At 31.9% G+C, this 18,071-nt stretch overlaps 1 protein-coding gene and 1 long non-coding RNA gene across 2 annotated transcripts in view; one reads left to right on the forward strand and one right to left on the reverse strand.

Moving 5' to 3' along the window:
* Positions 1–18,071, reverse strand: part of LOC126879422 (uncharacterized) — a 59,298-nt gene that overhangs the window by 21,248 nt on the left and 19,979 nt on the right. Inside the window, exon 5 of the mRNA XM_050642432.1 lies at positions 5,486–7,124. Within this exon, the coding sequence (XP_050498389.1) occupies positions 5,486–7,124 (1,639 nt within the window). The remainder of the gene's footprint in view (positions 1–5,485; positions 7,125–18,071) is intronic.
* LOC126879434 (uncharacterized) lies at positions 13,283–15,753 on the forward strand. Its single transcript, XR_007696058.1, has 3 exons — positions 13,283–13,882; positions 14,541–14,758; positions 15,422–15,753. It is a non-coding gene; the product is annotated as an uncharacterized LOC126879434 (long non-coding RNA).

The following is an 18,071-nucleotide window of genomic DNA, read 5'->3' on the forward strand; positions in this document are numbered from 1 at the left end:
CAAACATTTTCTATGGGATTAAGGCCAGGAGAATTTCTCGGTCAGTCCGAGACAGGGATACCATTCTGAGCCAGAGATATTTTCCCTGATTTAGCCGTATGACATGGTGCTCCATCTGGTGGATAAATATTCAACAGCTGAGCTACTGAAGTACTGAAGTTAGTCAACGAAGAAAACTTAGACCTTCTCCATAGCCTATTTAATAATATTTACAGTACAGGAGTGATCCATAAAAGATGGCTGGCATCCGTCTTCATCCCACTGCCAAAAAGAAGATGCCAAATCATTCTAGAACTTCCGTCTTTATAAGTCTACTAAATAGCATGCTGAAGCTTTTCTTGCGAATCATACCGAACAGAATGTATATAGGGTGAGGCAGATAAACGGCCTATTAGAAATATCTCGAGAACTAAAGGCAACATAATCATGCGAAAATTGGAATGAAGGGGTTTTGAAGAGTGATCTATTTAATGAAAATATTTTCATCTATTTTCTACTTTCGGTTATACCGGAAGTTGCTTATAACTTCGTTTTTTTAAATGGGACACCCTGTACATTTTTACATTTTTGGATTTTCCTCGATGTCTCCTATCTTAATATATGAGGTTTTATATTATTATAACTAACTTATGTTTTTTTAAATGGAACACCCTATATTTTATTTTATATTCGAAATCCTGTTAACTTCTATATCACAAAAATATAAAGGATTGTAATGTTATACAGGGTATTTACAAAGTTATAACCAATTTTGTATGAAAATCGTAATAAGTTCAACTCCCTGTATAAATAAAAATAAGCAAAACAGCAATGGTCTATTAATGCCATATTTTTTTATTTATTGTCAAAATTTTTAAGAATTATTGATATTGCTAATTTTCTTTATATCAAATACAGAGTGAGTCAAAACGCAAGTACATTATTTTCTCAGTAATGTTAAATGGAACACTATCTTAATATATGAGGTTTTATATTATTATAACTAACTTATGTTTTTTTAAATGGAACACCCTATATTTTATTTTATATTCGAAATCCTGTTAACTTCTATATCACAAAAATATAAAGGTTTGTAATGTTATACAGGGTATTTACAAAGTTATAACCAATTTTGTATGAAAATCGTAATAAGTTCAACTCCCTGTATAAATAAAAATAAGCAAAACAGCAATGGTCTATTAATGCCATATTTTTTTATTTATTGTCAAAATTTTTAAGAATTATTGATATTGCTAATTTTCTTTATATCAAATACAGGGTGAGTCAAAACGCAAGTACATTATTTTCTCAGTAATGTTAAATGGAACACCCTATATTTTGTATCATTATTGAAAAGTAACATTAACGTACTTTAATTTTTATATAACATTCCCTATGCCCAAATTTATTTGTTTTCGAGATATTTTCGTTTTTCAGAGCAAATTATTTTAGGTGTTTAAATTTATCTAAATTTTAAGTAAGCCATGACTGAATTGACAATTGAAGATTACCGATTATCAATCCGGTAATCAATGTAACACTGTAGCAAATAAAGAAATAAAAATAATTTATTAGTAATACATTTTACAAACAAAAACACAACCACTACATGCAACATTTTTGAAACAATTAAAAACTATCGTTTTATGTAAATGCAACAAATAAACAAAGAAAATTGGTAATAAATTTTACAAAAAAAACACACAAACACAAAATACAATATTTTGTGAAGACAATTAAACACTACTTTTGTATGTAAATGTAACAATGTAACAAATAAAGAACGAAACATAATTTATCAGTAAAAAATTTTGCAAAAAAACATGTTTAAAAAAATTAGAAGCTACTTGTAATAAAATATTTTTAATATTTAATTACATAAGGTGTTCAAAATTATCTCCTAACACATTTATGTACGCCTAAAAACGATCATTGAATGAGCTACTTACTATACGGAGCATTTATAAATTAACACATCGAAATACACTTTGTATTCTATTTTTCATCTCATCCCTTGTTGTTGGAGGTATTTTATAAATTTAATTATCAACGTAACCCCAAAAAATCATTCCAGTTTATTAAATTCTGGTGATTTGGGTGGCCACGCTAGTGGTCCATTGAAAAATGAAAATATCTCGAAATCTAATAAATTTAGACATAGGGAATGTTATCTAAAAATTAAAGTACGGTAATGGTACTTTTCAATAGTGATATAAAATACAGGGTGTTCCGTTTAAAATTACTGAGAAAATAATATACTTGCGTTTTGACTCACCCTGTATTTGATATAAAGAAAATTAGCAATATCGACCATTCTTGAAAATTTTGAAAATACGCTAAAAATATGGCCTTAATACACTATTGTTGTTGTGCTTATTTTTATTTATACAGGGAGTTGAACTTGTTAAGATTTTCATATAAAATTGGTTATAACTTTGTAAATACCCTGTATAACATAACAAACCTTTATATTTTTGTAATGGAGAAGTTAACAGGATTTCGAATTTAAAGTAAAATATAGGGTGTTCCTTTTAAAAAAAACATAAGTTTGGTCTGCCACTGTGTTATCGAACAACCTGTAACATTCTGACTAATTTTGTAATGTGAAACTCAAAGGTGGCTAAAATTTTTGTTATTAACTTTTATTGCTATCTATTACTATAGCGGAGCTATTGAGCTTTAACCTACTATTCAATCACCCTGTATATTGATGATGCCGTTGGACCATGGAAGAAGTGCAATGGAATGCGACTACCGATAGAAGATGCGATACTCTACACACTGCACTATGCAGATGACCAAATTGTAATTGCACAGGACAAGACCTTGAATATATGGCAAGAAAACTAATAAAGGAATATAGAAAATGGGGCCTCGATGTGAATACCAAAAAAACACAATATCTCTGCGTAGGAAGGGAAGAAACGGAGAACCTGAAGATGGAACAGGAGACAATTACAAGCTGCAATGAATACATAATATATCTGGGAATAAAACTAACTAGTACTAGTACAGAACGAAACGAAGATAATACTAAAGAAAGGATAGTAAAGGGAAAACAGGTGATAGAAGCTATGAATTCGGTACTGTGGCAAAAAATATAAAAACAGAAAATAAAAAACGAATTTACAACACAGTCTGTTAACCTATGGAGTGTTAACCTATGGAGCTGAAGTCTGGCAATTAACCAACACGTACAAAGATAAAGGGCCTAGCCGGGTAAGATGATGAAAAGTGCCTTAACTCGATTCGAATTCCATATAGGTCACCGTTTAGCACATATACTGAAACTAACTTTCTGAAATTTTTAGCCCCCTAGGTGGTCATGTGACCCACCTAGAGCCTAATTAGTGTTTTTATGCTTTAATTTTTTATCTCAGCCGCATCGAGAACTAGCGAAAAGCTTTAAATAAAAAAGTTGTAAACATTAAAAAGTTCTGTCTGAAAAAAAATTTTATTGAATTTTGGCGGGAAATTTAAATTTTAGAACCATTTTAAAATTTTAAATGAGTATAAAAAAGTAACTAAGACATTCTTTTCACGAAAAAAATATATAACGTGTATTTTTGCACAATGTTTCACCCTGAATTTTTTCAAAGTTTTAAAATTGGTGAAACGCTCCTTTAAAAATAAAAAACCGCATTTTTTCGGTTTTTTTTTCGGTTTTTGATACAATTTTCTACATGTTTTTCAAAAAAGGTAACACCGTCACTAGAATAGGTAAAAAACTGACAAATAATTGGGATTTGTTTAATAAAAATTTTTTTGTAACGCCATCCATTTTCAAGATACAGAGCGTTGAAGAAAACAAAATTTTACACATTTTTTACGATTTTGCCGAAACTACTGGCAACATTGTAATAACACTTGACGGGTTTTAAAAGGTAGTTATTTTGCATGTTTTGACATACAATTAAGGATTTGATATTCATCATTGCGCGCATAGGGGTAATGGTCTGAAATTTTCAAAGAAAAAAAGATAGTGCGCCACTGACACATTTCCAATTAATAATCATTTTTGAATTCCTCGTTCAATTTGCGATAAAAAAACGTTCTTCTCATTTTTTTATACGACGCGCCGTTTTGCTGCAAAAAATAAAATATCTTAACGCGTATTCGTATCTAAGTATTCGAATTAGTTTTTATAATGGATGTACGAGATTATGTTGATGTAGAAACTACTAGAAGTTCGAATACTTTGTAAGTGTTAAGATGTTCTATTTTTTAAATAAAAATGGTGCGTCGTATGAAAAAATAGGACGATAGATTTTTGTCACAAATTGAACGAGGAATTCAAAAACGATTGTTAATTTGAAATATGTCAGTAGCGTACTATCTTTTTTCTTTGAAAAGTTCAGACCATTACCCCTATGCGCGCCAATGATGAATATTAAATCCTTAATTGTATGTCAAAATATGCACAATGACTACCTCTTAAAACTCACCAAGTTTTATTACAATGTTGCCAGTAGTTTCGGCAAAATCGTAAAAAATGTGTAAAATTTTGTTTTCCTCAACGCCCTGTATCTTGAAAATGGATGGCGTTACAAAAAATTTTTATTAAGCAAAACCCCAATTATTTTTCAGTTTCTTTACCTATTCTAGTGACGGTGTTATCTTTTTTTGAAAAATATGTATAAAATTGTATCAAAAAACGAAAAAAAAAACCGAAAATATGCGGTTTTTTAGTTTTAAAGGTGCGTTTCACCAATTTTAAAAATTTAAAAAAATTCAGGGTGAAACATTGTGCAAAAATACACCTTATATATATATATATATATATTTTTTGTGAAAACGAATGTCTTAGTTATTTTTTTATACTAATTTAAAATTTTAAAATCGTTCTAAAATTTAAATTTCCGGCCAAGAATTAAAAAAAATTTTCCGGACAGAACTTTTTAAAGGCTACAACTTTTTTATTTAAAGTTTTTCGCTAGTTCTCGATGCGGCTGAAATAAAAAAAACTTAAAAACCCTAATTAGGCTCTAGGTGGGTCACATGACCACCTAGGGGGCTAAAAATTTCAGAAAGTTAGTTTCACTATATATTCTAAACGGTGACCTATATGGAATTCGAATCGAGTTGGGGGCACTTTTCATTACCCGGCTAGGCCCTTTAAATTATTAGTCACTGAGATGGATTTTTTGAGAAGGTCAGCAAGAAGATCTTGACTAGAACACATAAAAACAACGACATTAGACAATAAATGGAAATAGAAAGAACAATTATAGATGACATCGAAAGACAACAGCTAGTTTGGTACGGACACGTAAGACGAATGGACGAAAGGAGAATCCCAAAAAAGTGTTAGAATGGACCCACACAGAAAAACGAAAACGAGGAAGACCAGCAACTACATGGATAAAGGGCATCTCCAAGACGATGTTTGAAAGAAATCTAAGAGAGGAAGACTGCCACAATAGAAAGGAGTGGCGATTAGGAACGGAAAGGCGTAGAACGCTATAAAACCTATATAATCTATATAATAAAGATAAAATATACTCACCCCGGATACCAGCTCTCGCATCTATAGGTTCCATGTCTAATTTGTCGTACTTGATTACTTGGAACCCATAGGTCGTTCCAGGTATGACACGACTCATTTTTACTTCCAGCTCCAAGAACATAAGTAACAGAAATGCGTCCATCCAATCGTTTGAGCTTTGTTAAATCTGGAAGCAAAACTCCAACCACCTTAGACAAAGCCTTGTTGGTATATTCTTGAGTAGTACTAAAGAAAACGTCATTCGCAAATAAAGTAATGATTATTTTCTCAACCTTGATCCTTAAGAGTTCATTCAACAAATCTTCTTCTATCATCAAGTACAGCTCACTACTTGATGGTATTTGGGTATAATCATGCATGAAGACTATTTTACACTTGAACTGATAGCAATCTATATAAAATCCAGTCAGGTTGTCTTCCTTCAAATATTGTACGGCCACTGCAAAATGCTTAAACTCAGATATGTATGATTCTTCCCGATATTCTAAAATCCCTTCTAATAAATCATAAAACTTAAGCGAATAATCCTCAATAGCATTTGTGACAAGTTTCATCGGCATTTCTAAAATTTTATCAATGATGTTCATGATGATATCCGTATCTGCAAAATTTTGACACTGTCGTAAAATATGATACAGTTTAGCAACATCTGCATCAGTAAAGCTACTTAAATATTCTTTTACATATTGCAAAGCCTGCTCCAATGCTACCCCGCATTCAAGCTCTAGGAGCTCTGTCAGAAGATCGTACATGTTAGCTTTGGAAACCATTGCAACATTAGCCATTTTTTGAAACGAACAAACAAAGGTTTTGTTATTCTCTTCGATTACATATTTATGATACCAATAGCCTTCTGCCCAGTATGAGCAAATATATTCATCCAATGGGTTATCATGCTTGTATATGGTGGTCACCAAGTCTTGTATATCAGAACCTGTTTCGTCTAAATTTGGAAATATTGTAGTGAATACTGTTGAAGTGTAATTTCTTGTGACGTCTTCGTTGAATAACGTTGGCTTGAAGTAAGCAATTACTATTATCTTCTTACAGTCACTACTTCTGGTTGCATTTTCTATTAGACCTTTGTTAAATCGAAGACCTAAGTCAAATTCTTCTTCTTGCTCTAGTTCAAAAATATTCATATCCGTTGAGTTGACGTATTTAATGCTATATGCATGATCATCAGTTTTTGTCCATATGAGGGTGTCGCTGTAGAATTCCTCAATAGAAAATATAACAATTGATAGATATTCAGTTGTGTCGTTGGTAAAAGTATCAGTTTTTTCTAAAATTTTACTAACACTATGAAGAATACTATTAGTACTATTGTAAGTCTGCTGAGATTGTTTTAAAATTGTTGATGGTACTTGCATAATTGCACTTATTAAGGAAGTGAAGTCAGAGAGCGACGTAATTCTTGAACCGTATTCTTCCAAGACCTGTAGATATCTAGCGCATAATTCTACATCTTCTGCTGTAAAGTCTGAGATTCTTTTCATAGTATCTATGAATAAAGATATATACAAAAACGGATTTTTTACTGTTAGTAAATTTGACAAAATTAACGTTGGGCTCACTGATTCTGGACTAAAACAGTTTCTGTCCAATTCTGACCAAACAGCTCCATCTATAAAGTTACCTAGAAAATAGATGCGTCAATTATAATAATCTTCAACGAAACCCTCTAAAAAAATTGCACCTTGCCATTATAATAATATATCTATCAAAACTTCCAATAAAGATTTTTAAATTTTCGAGAAAAAAACATCACATCTTAACTACTTTTTCTCCTCTAGTATTTGCTGTACTCTGCAAAACAACAATTTGGGACACCCTGTACAAAACTTAGATTAGATACTTATATTTTTTCTGCTCGTAAGAAGTCAAAGAACGGAGGTAAAGGAGCTAATAGAACCAAAACACATAGAAAAGGATACATGGATTGACTATCTAAAAAAGCTCTATGCAGAGAAAGAACAAATGACACCATAACCGGAAACACCAGAAAATTAATACAAAAATGAAGACGTTAATATAAGTACACTGGAAGTTCGAAAAACACTTGAAAAGTTGAATAACAGAACACCGCAGGTAAAGGCGAAATACCAAACGAATTACTGAAATATTGTGGAGCAGCAGTGACAGAACAATTATTAACAACATCTTAAAACATCATTATATATAAAAATCTATTGCTGTGCGTTAGTCTCGCTAAAACTCGAGAATGTGTGGACCGATTTGGCTAATTTTGATGTTGAATTATTTGTGGAAGTTCAGGGAAGGTTTATACGGTTTTATATTGTCATTTTAGTAGCCACCAAAATTTTTACAGCTATATGTATAAAATGCTCTTTTTACAGTGTTTGTTGCCATACTCCTCCGAAACGACTTGACCGATTTTTATGAAAGTTTGCAAGTGTACTCGACCGGACCGGTAGTAGGTTGTTATCTATATTTCATACCCGTGCGTCTTAAGGGGGCTTGCCACCCTTATATTTATTTCTATGTTTTCAGAGAAACTCTTTTTTTTTTAATTTCATATGATGTAGAACGTAAAGATACATACAACCCTAAATTTTCACTTTTCCAGCACTAACCGTTATTTTTTAATGGCCATATTAATATTTTACATCTATATAAACAAAAGAAAGTCGTGACAGTTACCAACACATAACTCGAGAACGACTGAATAGATTTTTATGAAATTTTCCACGTGTATTTGACCGGACCGAGAATAGGTTGTTATGTATTTTTCATATCCGTACGTCGTAACGGGGGCTGCCCCCTAAAATATTTTTTTATTTTTTTGGTCAAACTGTTTTTTCTTAATTTTATGTGATGTGGAAGGCAAAGGTAAATACAACCCTAAATTTTCACTTTTCTATCTTCGACCGTTATTTTTTAATAGCCATCTAAAGTTTTGCATCTTATATATAAAAATCTATTGCTGTGCGTTAGTCTCGCTAAAACTCGAGAATGTGTGGACCGATTTGGCTAATTTTGATGTTGAATTATTTGTGGAAGTTCAGGGAAGGTTTATACGGTTTTATATTGTCATTTTAGTAGCCACCAAAATTTTTACAGCTATATGTATAAAATGCTCTTTTTACAGTGTTTGTTGCCATACTCCTGCGAAACGACTTGACCGAATTTTATGAAATTTGGCAGCTATGTTCAACCGGACTGGGAGTAGGTTTATGTCGATATTTTATACCTCTACGTCATAAGGGGGTTGCGTGTGACGTCATAACTCTCACAATAGTGACGTGAAAAATACGAAATTAATTCGGTGTACTCCTTGCTGAATTCCGAACAGAACCTTACTAAATTTTTTTTCTAGCTCAATCGGTGTCCAAAATACAATATCTTAAGCCTTAGAAATATTAAGACAGAAGAAGAACGAGCAACAAATTTCATCGAAGAAAAGTGCAACTGTTTAACTTTTGGACTTAGTTTGGGCAAAATATGAATTTCTTAATTTTTCGAAACTTTCAAAAAATATCTCTACCGAACTTTTCTGACGAACGGCAAGCAGAAGAAAAGTTCTGAGCAAACGAAAAGAACAAGCAGCAAATTATAAAATTTTATTTAATTTTAATTAATTTTGTTTCATTTTATTAAATTTTAATTATTTTTATTAGATTCTATTTATTTTTTTTTAATTTTATTATTTTTTTAAATTTATTTATTATTTTTATTTAAGTTTATTCAGTTTTATTTATTTTTATTGACTTTTATTCAATTTTATGAAATTTTGTTTCATTTTATTTAATGATATTCAATTTTAATTTTATTTTATTTTCAACACATATATAGTTGGACAACCCCGAACCCAATTATAAATACAGGGTTTTTTTGAATGTAAATAAAATAAGGCTGTTATATTCATTATAAGAAAAACAAATTTAAGATTGCAACTGTTGCACTGCAAACTTTTTCTAACTAAACTTTATTACTTCAAACATTATGTGTAATTCATTAAAAATAATAATAAAAACTCATTCACATCGAGCATTTTTTGTTTATTAATTACGAATTCCTTTTGTTTATTTTAAGTTTATTGTTTACAAAAGTTTGTTCTTATCTATTGAGGCAGTACGAAGTCTGCCGGGTCAGCTAGTTAATTAATACAATTATAAAACACAATAAAATACCGGAAGAATATAGAACGAGCGAACTAATTCTACTATTCAAAAAAGAAGATAAAAAGCAGCCAGAAAACTACAGAGGTATCAACTTGTTAAATACTGCCCTAAAACTTACAGCTAAAATTTTACAAGGCCTAATGAATCAGAGGATATGTTTAGCAGATGAACAACAGGGTTTTCGTACTGGAAGATCGTGTACAGATGCAATATTCGTCATAAAGCAAATTACTGAGAAATCACTAGAGTATAATAGACCAGCATTTTTATGTCTGATTGACTTGAAGAAAACATTCGACAGAGTAAGACTCAAAGATGTAATCCATCTTCTGTATAATACAGAAGAAGTTACCCTACTATTGAAAACATGGACCAAAACAACAAAATGGACCCAGTTATGCAACAAGGAACCAACTAACATTTTTTCGAAATGGAGTTATTGGTTCTTATAGACTGTAAATAATATTATTCAAGTTCTGCAATAACGATCCAAACGTTCTGGCGCGTCAGCACCATCTAGTGGACGATAGAACCATATTGCAGATTAATAAATTCGGTTATACAGGTTTTCAATTTCGAACCAAGTAACTTTGGTTCCTTGTTGCAGGTATCAATCTGTAACATGCAACAGTTGGTTCCATGTTGTAGATTTATTTCAGTCAAATTTCAGTAGGTTCCAGATTATCATTGGGAATCAATAATTTGTGAAAATGTTACCTAACCAAAATAAATTTGGTTAGGTTAAACCAAAAACTCTCTGATTGAACTAGAATATGGTGCGGCTGTATTTTGGTTTTTCAACGAAATTGAAAATGGTTATTCATTTTTTATTTACATGTTTACTCTCATTGGAGTACGAAGGGAACCATTCTCGTTGGAACTTTACAGCGCTGAGCAGATGGGACGTGAATTATAAATTGTAAAATTCCCTCATCTTCCTTAGTCTCAGCATCCGTATGGCTTGCAAATTGTAGAAGCCTCTGAGGTGTAACCAGAGAAGGTTCCCATTGTTTTCCGTCTGGTGGGATGTAGAGTAACATTATGTGATTCTATATGCCATTAGAGTGAAAATTTAGTCTTTAAAAAAAATCTACTTTTAACTTTGGCTCGAAGGAGAGGCAGGCCGCGGAGCTCAAGAAGTGGGGTCTTGTCTAAGAAGATATATTATTATATCAGTAATGTTAGCGATAAAGTTGAGCACATTATTCTGTGGAGCGACTTTTGCGGAGGTCAAAACAGGAATATTAAAATCGTACTTCTATTAAAATGTCTTCTAGAGGAATCACAGCATTTAAAGACTATTAGGCTGAGATTTTTAGTTTCAGGTCACACGTTTCTTCCAAATGATAGTGATTTTGGAGATGTTGAATGTGCTCTTAAAAAGCAACAAAATATAATAATATTTTCACCTGGCGAATATTGCAAGATAATGAAAAGTTGTAGGCAAAAACGACCGATTAATGTAAATACAGGAAGATTTTTTGAGAAACACAAAATTAGGAAAAAGAATCACCAACAGAAAAAAAGTAAAACCAACCAAACAATAAGTTGGTTAAAAAATAAAGAAATTAAATTATGTAAGGAAAAGCCTTATAGCATAATTTTTAAAACGACGTATTAAGACCAGGACGATTATACAGAAGTAAGCATAAAAAAGGGAACAGGAAGAGAACCTTCAACTGGGCCACAGTTTGCTATATATTTAGAACCATTGTGGCCTAAAGGAAAGCCAGTTTCAGACGCAAAACTTAAAGATATACAAAGTTATCTGCATTTAATCCCCTTAAGTTACCACCATTTTTATAAAAATCTTATAGCAGATAGTACTATAGTCGAGGATATAGACGGATTTGGCGGAAATCCAGATTTCAAACCAGATGCAGACTGTTAATGTTATATTTAGCAACATATAGACGGATTTAGCGGAAATCCAGATGCAGACTGTTAATATTATATTTAGCAACAAAGAACCACGTGATTTTTGTCTACTTTAGGAGTTAATTTTTTAGTTGTTAATTTGATTATAGCATTAATACCCATAAGTTTTAATAAACGTGTTTACTTTTGTGTCGTTTCTTATTATTTTTGTATCCAAATAATTTCATCAAACATATAAAACGTTTTTCTTGATTTTCTCAAAACTATGTTAATGTCAGTTGGTTCCTTGTTGCATAACTGGGTCCAAGGATATGTTTAGCAGATGAACAACAGGGTTTTCGTACTGGAAGATCGTGTACAGATGCAATATTCGTCATAAAGCAAATTACTGAGAAATCACTAGAGTATAATAGACCAGCATTTTATGTCTGATTGACTTGAAGAAACCATTCGACAGAGTAAGACTCAAAGATGTAATCCATCTTCTGTATAATACAGAAGAAGTTACCCTACTATTGAAAACATGGACCAAAACAACAAAATGGAAGTCAGAATAGATGGTCAACTTATAGAATCTATAGTCATAGGCAGCGGAATAAGACAGGGGCACTCATTGAGCCCGTTGCTCTTCATTTTAATCATGTATGAAATCATCAACAACACATAGGAATAAGATGCAAAATGGGAAAGAAACAAAGAAGAAAAAAATACTGTTACGTAGACCCGTAGACGAAGCAATGTTAGTACGTTTTTTAAAGGTAAAATATTGGAAAACCTCTATATTTTAAAGAACCGCTTGGATTGACATGAAATTTGGCATACACAGATAGCTAACAAGTCAAAGAAAAAAAGTGATATTGTCCCGATGTGTGCTTTTGTTCTAGGGATGAGTTTCACCCCCTTTTGGGGGTGAAAAATATATGTTCGAAATTGTAACGTTACAAACGTCACATCTTTGATATTTTATTTTTAAATAATTATTTTACCTTAGTTTCTTTAATATTTCATTAATAATTATCTTCTTCTATTTGGTTTACCCATTTCCCCCTTTAAAAATCGGTTGGCGCTCATTTATTATCCTCTTTTATTATCCTCTGTTATTTCTATTTAATATATTTCTTTTCATCTATTAATATGCACGTTTGGTAATCGGAATTTTAACTATTCTCATCTAAATTCTATGTAATTTACCCTTGCCAATTACTATTTCTGAATACTATTTGGCAAAGGTATATTTTGGTTTTTCTTCTTGATGATTGATATGTGTCTCTATTTTATAGTTTTTTGGAAAGAGATCAACCTTTCCCTCTTCGGGAACTTAAGCCTCACATCACCGGTGATGCACACTTAAGGGCGAAGACAATGACATCCAAACTGCACAACCACCACCTCTAGCTGCAGGGGCCTTGGGCCGAAGATCCGCCCAGGCCTACGAGAAGTCTACAACAGCAGTACCATACGACATCAAGAAGATACCATCAGCTACCAAAAACCATAAGTATAATCCAGAATTGTTAGTTTTTGGCAAGAATTTAAATACATTTGTTAATGCAATTTACTAAGTCATTTTATTTATTATATCTTTTATGAAAAATAAACATGATTAGTTAAATATTATTGTTTTATTTGCTCCATTCTGCATTTTCATTGTTCATGTTTTTGATTAGGACAAGGTGGACTCACAACTTGGGAGATTGAGCTAGTCTAGGGTAGACGATAGCTATCATAGTTGATTGAAATATTATTCTCGAATATTATATTATATTATCAGCTGTGTTCAAAATTTTTCTGATGGGTGAGAGGAGTGTGTAACGTTACAAACGTCACATCTTTGATATTTTATTTTTAAATAATTATTTTACCTTATTTTCTTTAATATTTCATTAATAATTATCTTCTTCTATTTGGTTTACCCATTTCCCCCTTTAAAAATCGGTTGGCGCTCATTTATTATCCTCTTTTATTATCCTCTGTTATTTCTATTTAATATATTTCTTTTCATCTATTAATATGCACGTTTGGTAATCAGAATTTTAACTATTCTCATCTAAATTCTATGTAATTTACCCTTGCCAATTACTATTTCTGAATACTATTTGGCAAAGGTATATTTTGGTTTTTCTTCTTGATGATTGATATGTGTCTCTATTTTATAGTTTTTTGGAAAGAGATCAACCTTTCCCTCTTCGGGAACTTAAGCCTCACATCACCGGTGATGCACACTTGAAGGCGAAGACAATGACATCCAGACTGCACAACCACCACCTCTAGCTGCAGGGGCCTTGGGCCGAAGATCCGCACAGGCCTACGAGAAGTCTACAACAGCAGTACCATACGACATCAAGAAGATACCATCAGCTACCAAAAGCCATAAGTATAATCCAGAATTGTTAGTTTTTGGCAAGAATTTAAATACATTTGTTAATGCAATTTACTAAGTCATTTTATTTATTATATCTTTTATGAAAAATAAACATGATTAGTTAAATATTATTGTTTTATTTGCTCCATTCTGCATTTTCATTGTTCATGTTTTTGATTAGGACAAGGTGGACTCACAACTTGGGAGATTGAGCTAGTCTAGGGTAGACGATAGCTATCATAGTTGATTGAAATATTATTCTCGAATATTATATTATATTATCAGCTGTGTTCAAAATTTTTCTGATGGGTGAGAGGAGTGTGTAACGTTACAAACGTCACATCTTTGATATTTTATTTTTAAATAATTATTTTACCTTATTTTTTTTAATATTTCATTAATAATTATCTTCTTCTATTTGGTTTACCCATTTCCCCCTTTAAAAATCGGTTGGCGCTCATTTATTATCCTCTTTTATTATCCTCTGTTATTTCTATTTAATATATTTCTTTTCATCTATTAATATGCACGTTTGGTAATCGGAATTTTAACTATTCTCATCTAAATTCTATGTAATTTACCCTTGCCAATTACTATTTCTGAATACTATTTGGCAAAGGTATATTTTGGTTTTTCTTCTTGATGATTGATATGTGTCTCTATTTTATAGTTTTTTGGAAAGAGATCAACCTTTCCCTCTTCGGGAACTTAAGCCTCACATCACCGGTGATGCACACTTGAAGGCGAAGACAATGACATCCAGACTGCACAACCACCACCTCTAGCTGCAGGGGCCTTGGGCCGAAGATCCGCACAGGCCTACGAGAAGTCTACAACAGCAGTACCATACGACATCAAGAAGATACCATCAGCTACCAAAAGCCATAAGTATAATCCAGAATTGTTAGTTTTTGGCAAGAATTTAAATACATTTGTTAATGCAATTTACTAAGTCATTTTATTTATTATATCTTTTATGAAAAATAAACATGATTAGTTAAATATTATTGTTTTATTTGCTCCATTCTGCATTTTCATTGTTCATGTTTTTGATTAGGACAAGGTGGACTCACAACTTGGGAGATTGAGCTAGTCTAGGGTAGACGATAGCTATCATAGTTGATTGAAATATTATTCTCGAATATTATATTATATTATATTATCAGCTGTGTTCAAAATTTTTCTGATGGGTGAGAGGAGTGTGTAACGTTACAAACGTCACATCTTTGATATTTTATTTTTAAATAATTATTTTACCTTATTTTCTTTAATATTTCATTAATAATTATCTTCTTCTATTTGGTTTACCCATTTCCCCCTTTAAAAATCGGTTGGCGCTCATTTATTATCCTCTTTTATTATCCTCTGTTATTTCTATTTAATATATTTCTTTTCATCTATTAATATGCACGTTTGGTAATCGGAATTTTAACTATTCTCATCTAAAGTCTATGTAATTTACCCTTGCCAATTACTATTTCTGAATACTATTTGGCAAAGGTATATTTTGGTTTTTCTTCTTGATGATTGATATGTGTCTCTATTTTATAGTTTTTTGGAAAGAGATCAACCTTTCCCTCTTCGGGAACTTAAGCCTCACATCACCGGTGATGCACACTTGAAGGCGAAGACAATGACATCCAGACTGCACAACCACCACCTCTAGCTGCAGGGGCCTTGGGCCGAAGATCCGCCCAGGCCTACGAGAAGTCTACAACAGCAGTACCATACGACATCAAGAAGATACCATCAGCTACCAAAAGCCATAAGTATAATCCAGAATTGTTAGTTTTTGGCAAGAATTTAAATACATTTGTTAATGCAATTTACTAAGTCATTTTATTTATTATATCTTTTATGAAAAATAAACATGATTAGTTAAATATTATTGTTTTATTTGCTCCATTCTGCATTTTCATTGTTCATGTTTTTGATTAGGACAAGGTGGACTCACAACTTGGGAGATTGAGCTAGTCTAGGGTAGACGATAGCTATCATAGTTGATTGAAATATTATTCTCGAATATTATTTCAATTATCTGGGGTAGTTTATCGCCTCACTTTTGGTGCCCCACGTTGGGCGCCAGTGAAACGAAATAGCGATGGACTACCCAGCTAATTGAAATAATATTCGAAAATATTACCTCAACTAACCAAGATAGCCATCGTTACACCCTTAGCTTAGCTCAGTCACTCAGGTGTGTGTTCGTCTTGTCCTAACCTTAGTTAAAAACTATGTTTTGTTTGCATCCATTCCAATTTTCATAGTTCATATCTGAGGTTAGGACAAGACGAACACACACCTGAGTGACTGAGCTAAGCTAAGGGTGTAACGATGGCTATCTTGGTTAGTTGAGGTAATATTTTCGAATATTATTTCAATTAGCTGGGTAGTCCATCGCTATTTCGTTTCAAAATAAGTCCGAAAATGGATAATAATAATAGTCTCCCGTTCTATACCGCTCACGTGGCTTTAGGAGTATAGCAGGGTAGTCTGCTATATCTAGGGCCTACGGTATACAAGGAAGGTAACGAGGTGAGTGCTACGCTTCAACCACCTATTATTACTCCTGGTTTTACCCAAGGTACTTATTTTATTCAGGCTGAGTCGACCTGGGGCCTATAAACATTTAAAAATGTCTAGTTTTTTTTTGCCGGCAATAGGATTTGAACTCCGGGCCACCGGCACGCGAGCCAAGCATACTACCGCTTAGCTACGCCGGCCCCCCGAAAATGGATAAAATGACTAATTCTAAACAACTTTTGTTCTATAAAGTTTTTTCACCAAGTTAATAATTTTCGAGTTATTTGCGAGTGAATATGTTAATTTTTCTACGGTTACGTTACGTTTTCAGACGGTTTTTCGCAAATAACTTTAAAAGTAAATATTTGTCGAAAAAAAAATTCTTATCAAAAATATAGCACGTAAAAAAGTGAAAAACATGATGTATATATTAGGTCACTATACCTAGTAGAGGCAGAGTTATATATAATGAAAAATAGGTTCATATTCGTCAAATTCCAAATCAAATACTTTAACGTGCCATAACCAAAAAACGAAGCACTTTTTTGAGGAAAACTCATTTTAGTTTTTAAAGTGTTTAAAAAATGCTTATTTTTGTTAAAAAAAAATTAGCATCAAAAGTAAACAAGTTACGCTCAAAATAAAGTTGGTCCCTTTTTTTCTTAAGAAATCGGGAAAATCACCACCTAATTAGCATTTCAAATGAACTTAATTGTTACCACTTCACAAGTTTTTTACTCGCGTATGTATTGATCATATGATCTGTAAGTTTTATCGGTTCAAACTCCTTATTTTTGAAAGAGCTGTAGTTAAAAGGGCTTGAACGAGTCACTTATCACGAGTGTATGAGAAATTTAGAAACACCGAATCTTAACCAATTTTTGTCTTACAGAAAAACAAAAAATACAAAATATTCAGAAAAGTAAAGCCGACTTTTTTTATTGTGTAAGATTTTTGGTATTTCTAACAATTTTTAAGTTATTTTGAAGAAAGCCTTTTTTTCAAAATTAAAATTTTTTAAAATTGTACTTAAAAAACCAATTTTTTTCAAAAATAAGCACTTTGGATCGATGAAACTTACAGATTATATAAACACAACATAAGAAAAGTAACTTGTGAAGCATTAATTTCAATTAAATTTCTAATTGGGGGTGATCTTCCTGATTTTTTTTGCCAAAACAAAAGGGACCAACTTTATTTTGGGCGTAACTTGCTTACATTTGATGCTAGAAAATTTCTTTATAAAAACAGAAATAAAGCTTTTTTTAAACACTTTTAAAAAAGTTGTAATGTGTTTTCCCCAAGAATGCTTAATTATTTGGATATTTACATTGAATTATTCTATTTGGAATTTTTCGAATATGAACCTATTTTTCATTAGACATAACTCTGCTTTTGCTAGGTATAGAGACCTAATATATACACCATTTTTTTCACCTTTTTATATGGTATAGTTTTGCTAAGAATATTTTTTTCGACAAAATACTTACGTTTTGAGTTATTTGCAAAACACCGTCTAAAAACGTGGTTATTTTGTTGAAAAATGAACATATTCACTTGCAAATAACTCGAAAAGTATTGATTTGGTGAAAAACTCTATAGAACAAAAGTTGCTTAAAATTAGTCAGTTTATCCATTTTGGGACTTAACTTGGACATATATTTTTTCACCCCCGAGA

This window comes from Diabrotica virgifera, chromosome 2 (genome assembly GCF_917563875.1).
Source record: "Diabrotica virgifera virgifera chromosome 2, PGI_DIABVI_V3a".
In the NCBI taxonomy this organism is placed as follows: domain Eukaryota; kingdom Metazoa; phylum Arthropoda; class Insecta; order Coleoptera; family Chrysomelidae; genus Diabrotica; species Diabrotica virgifera.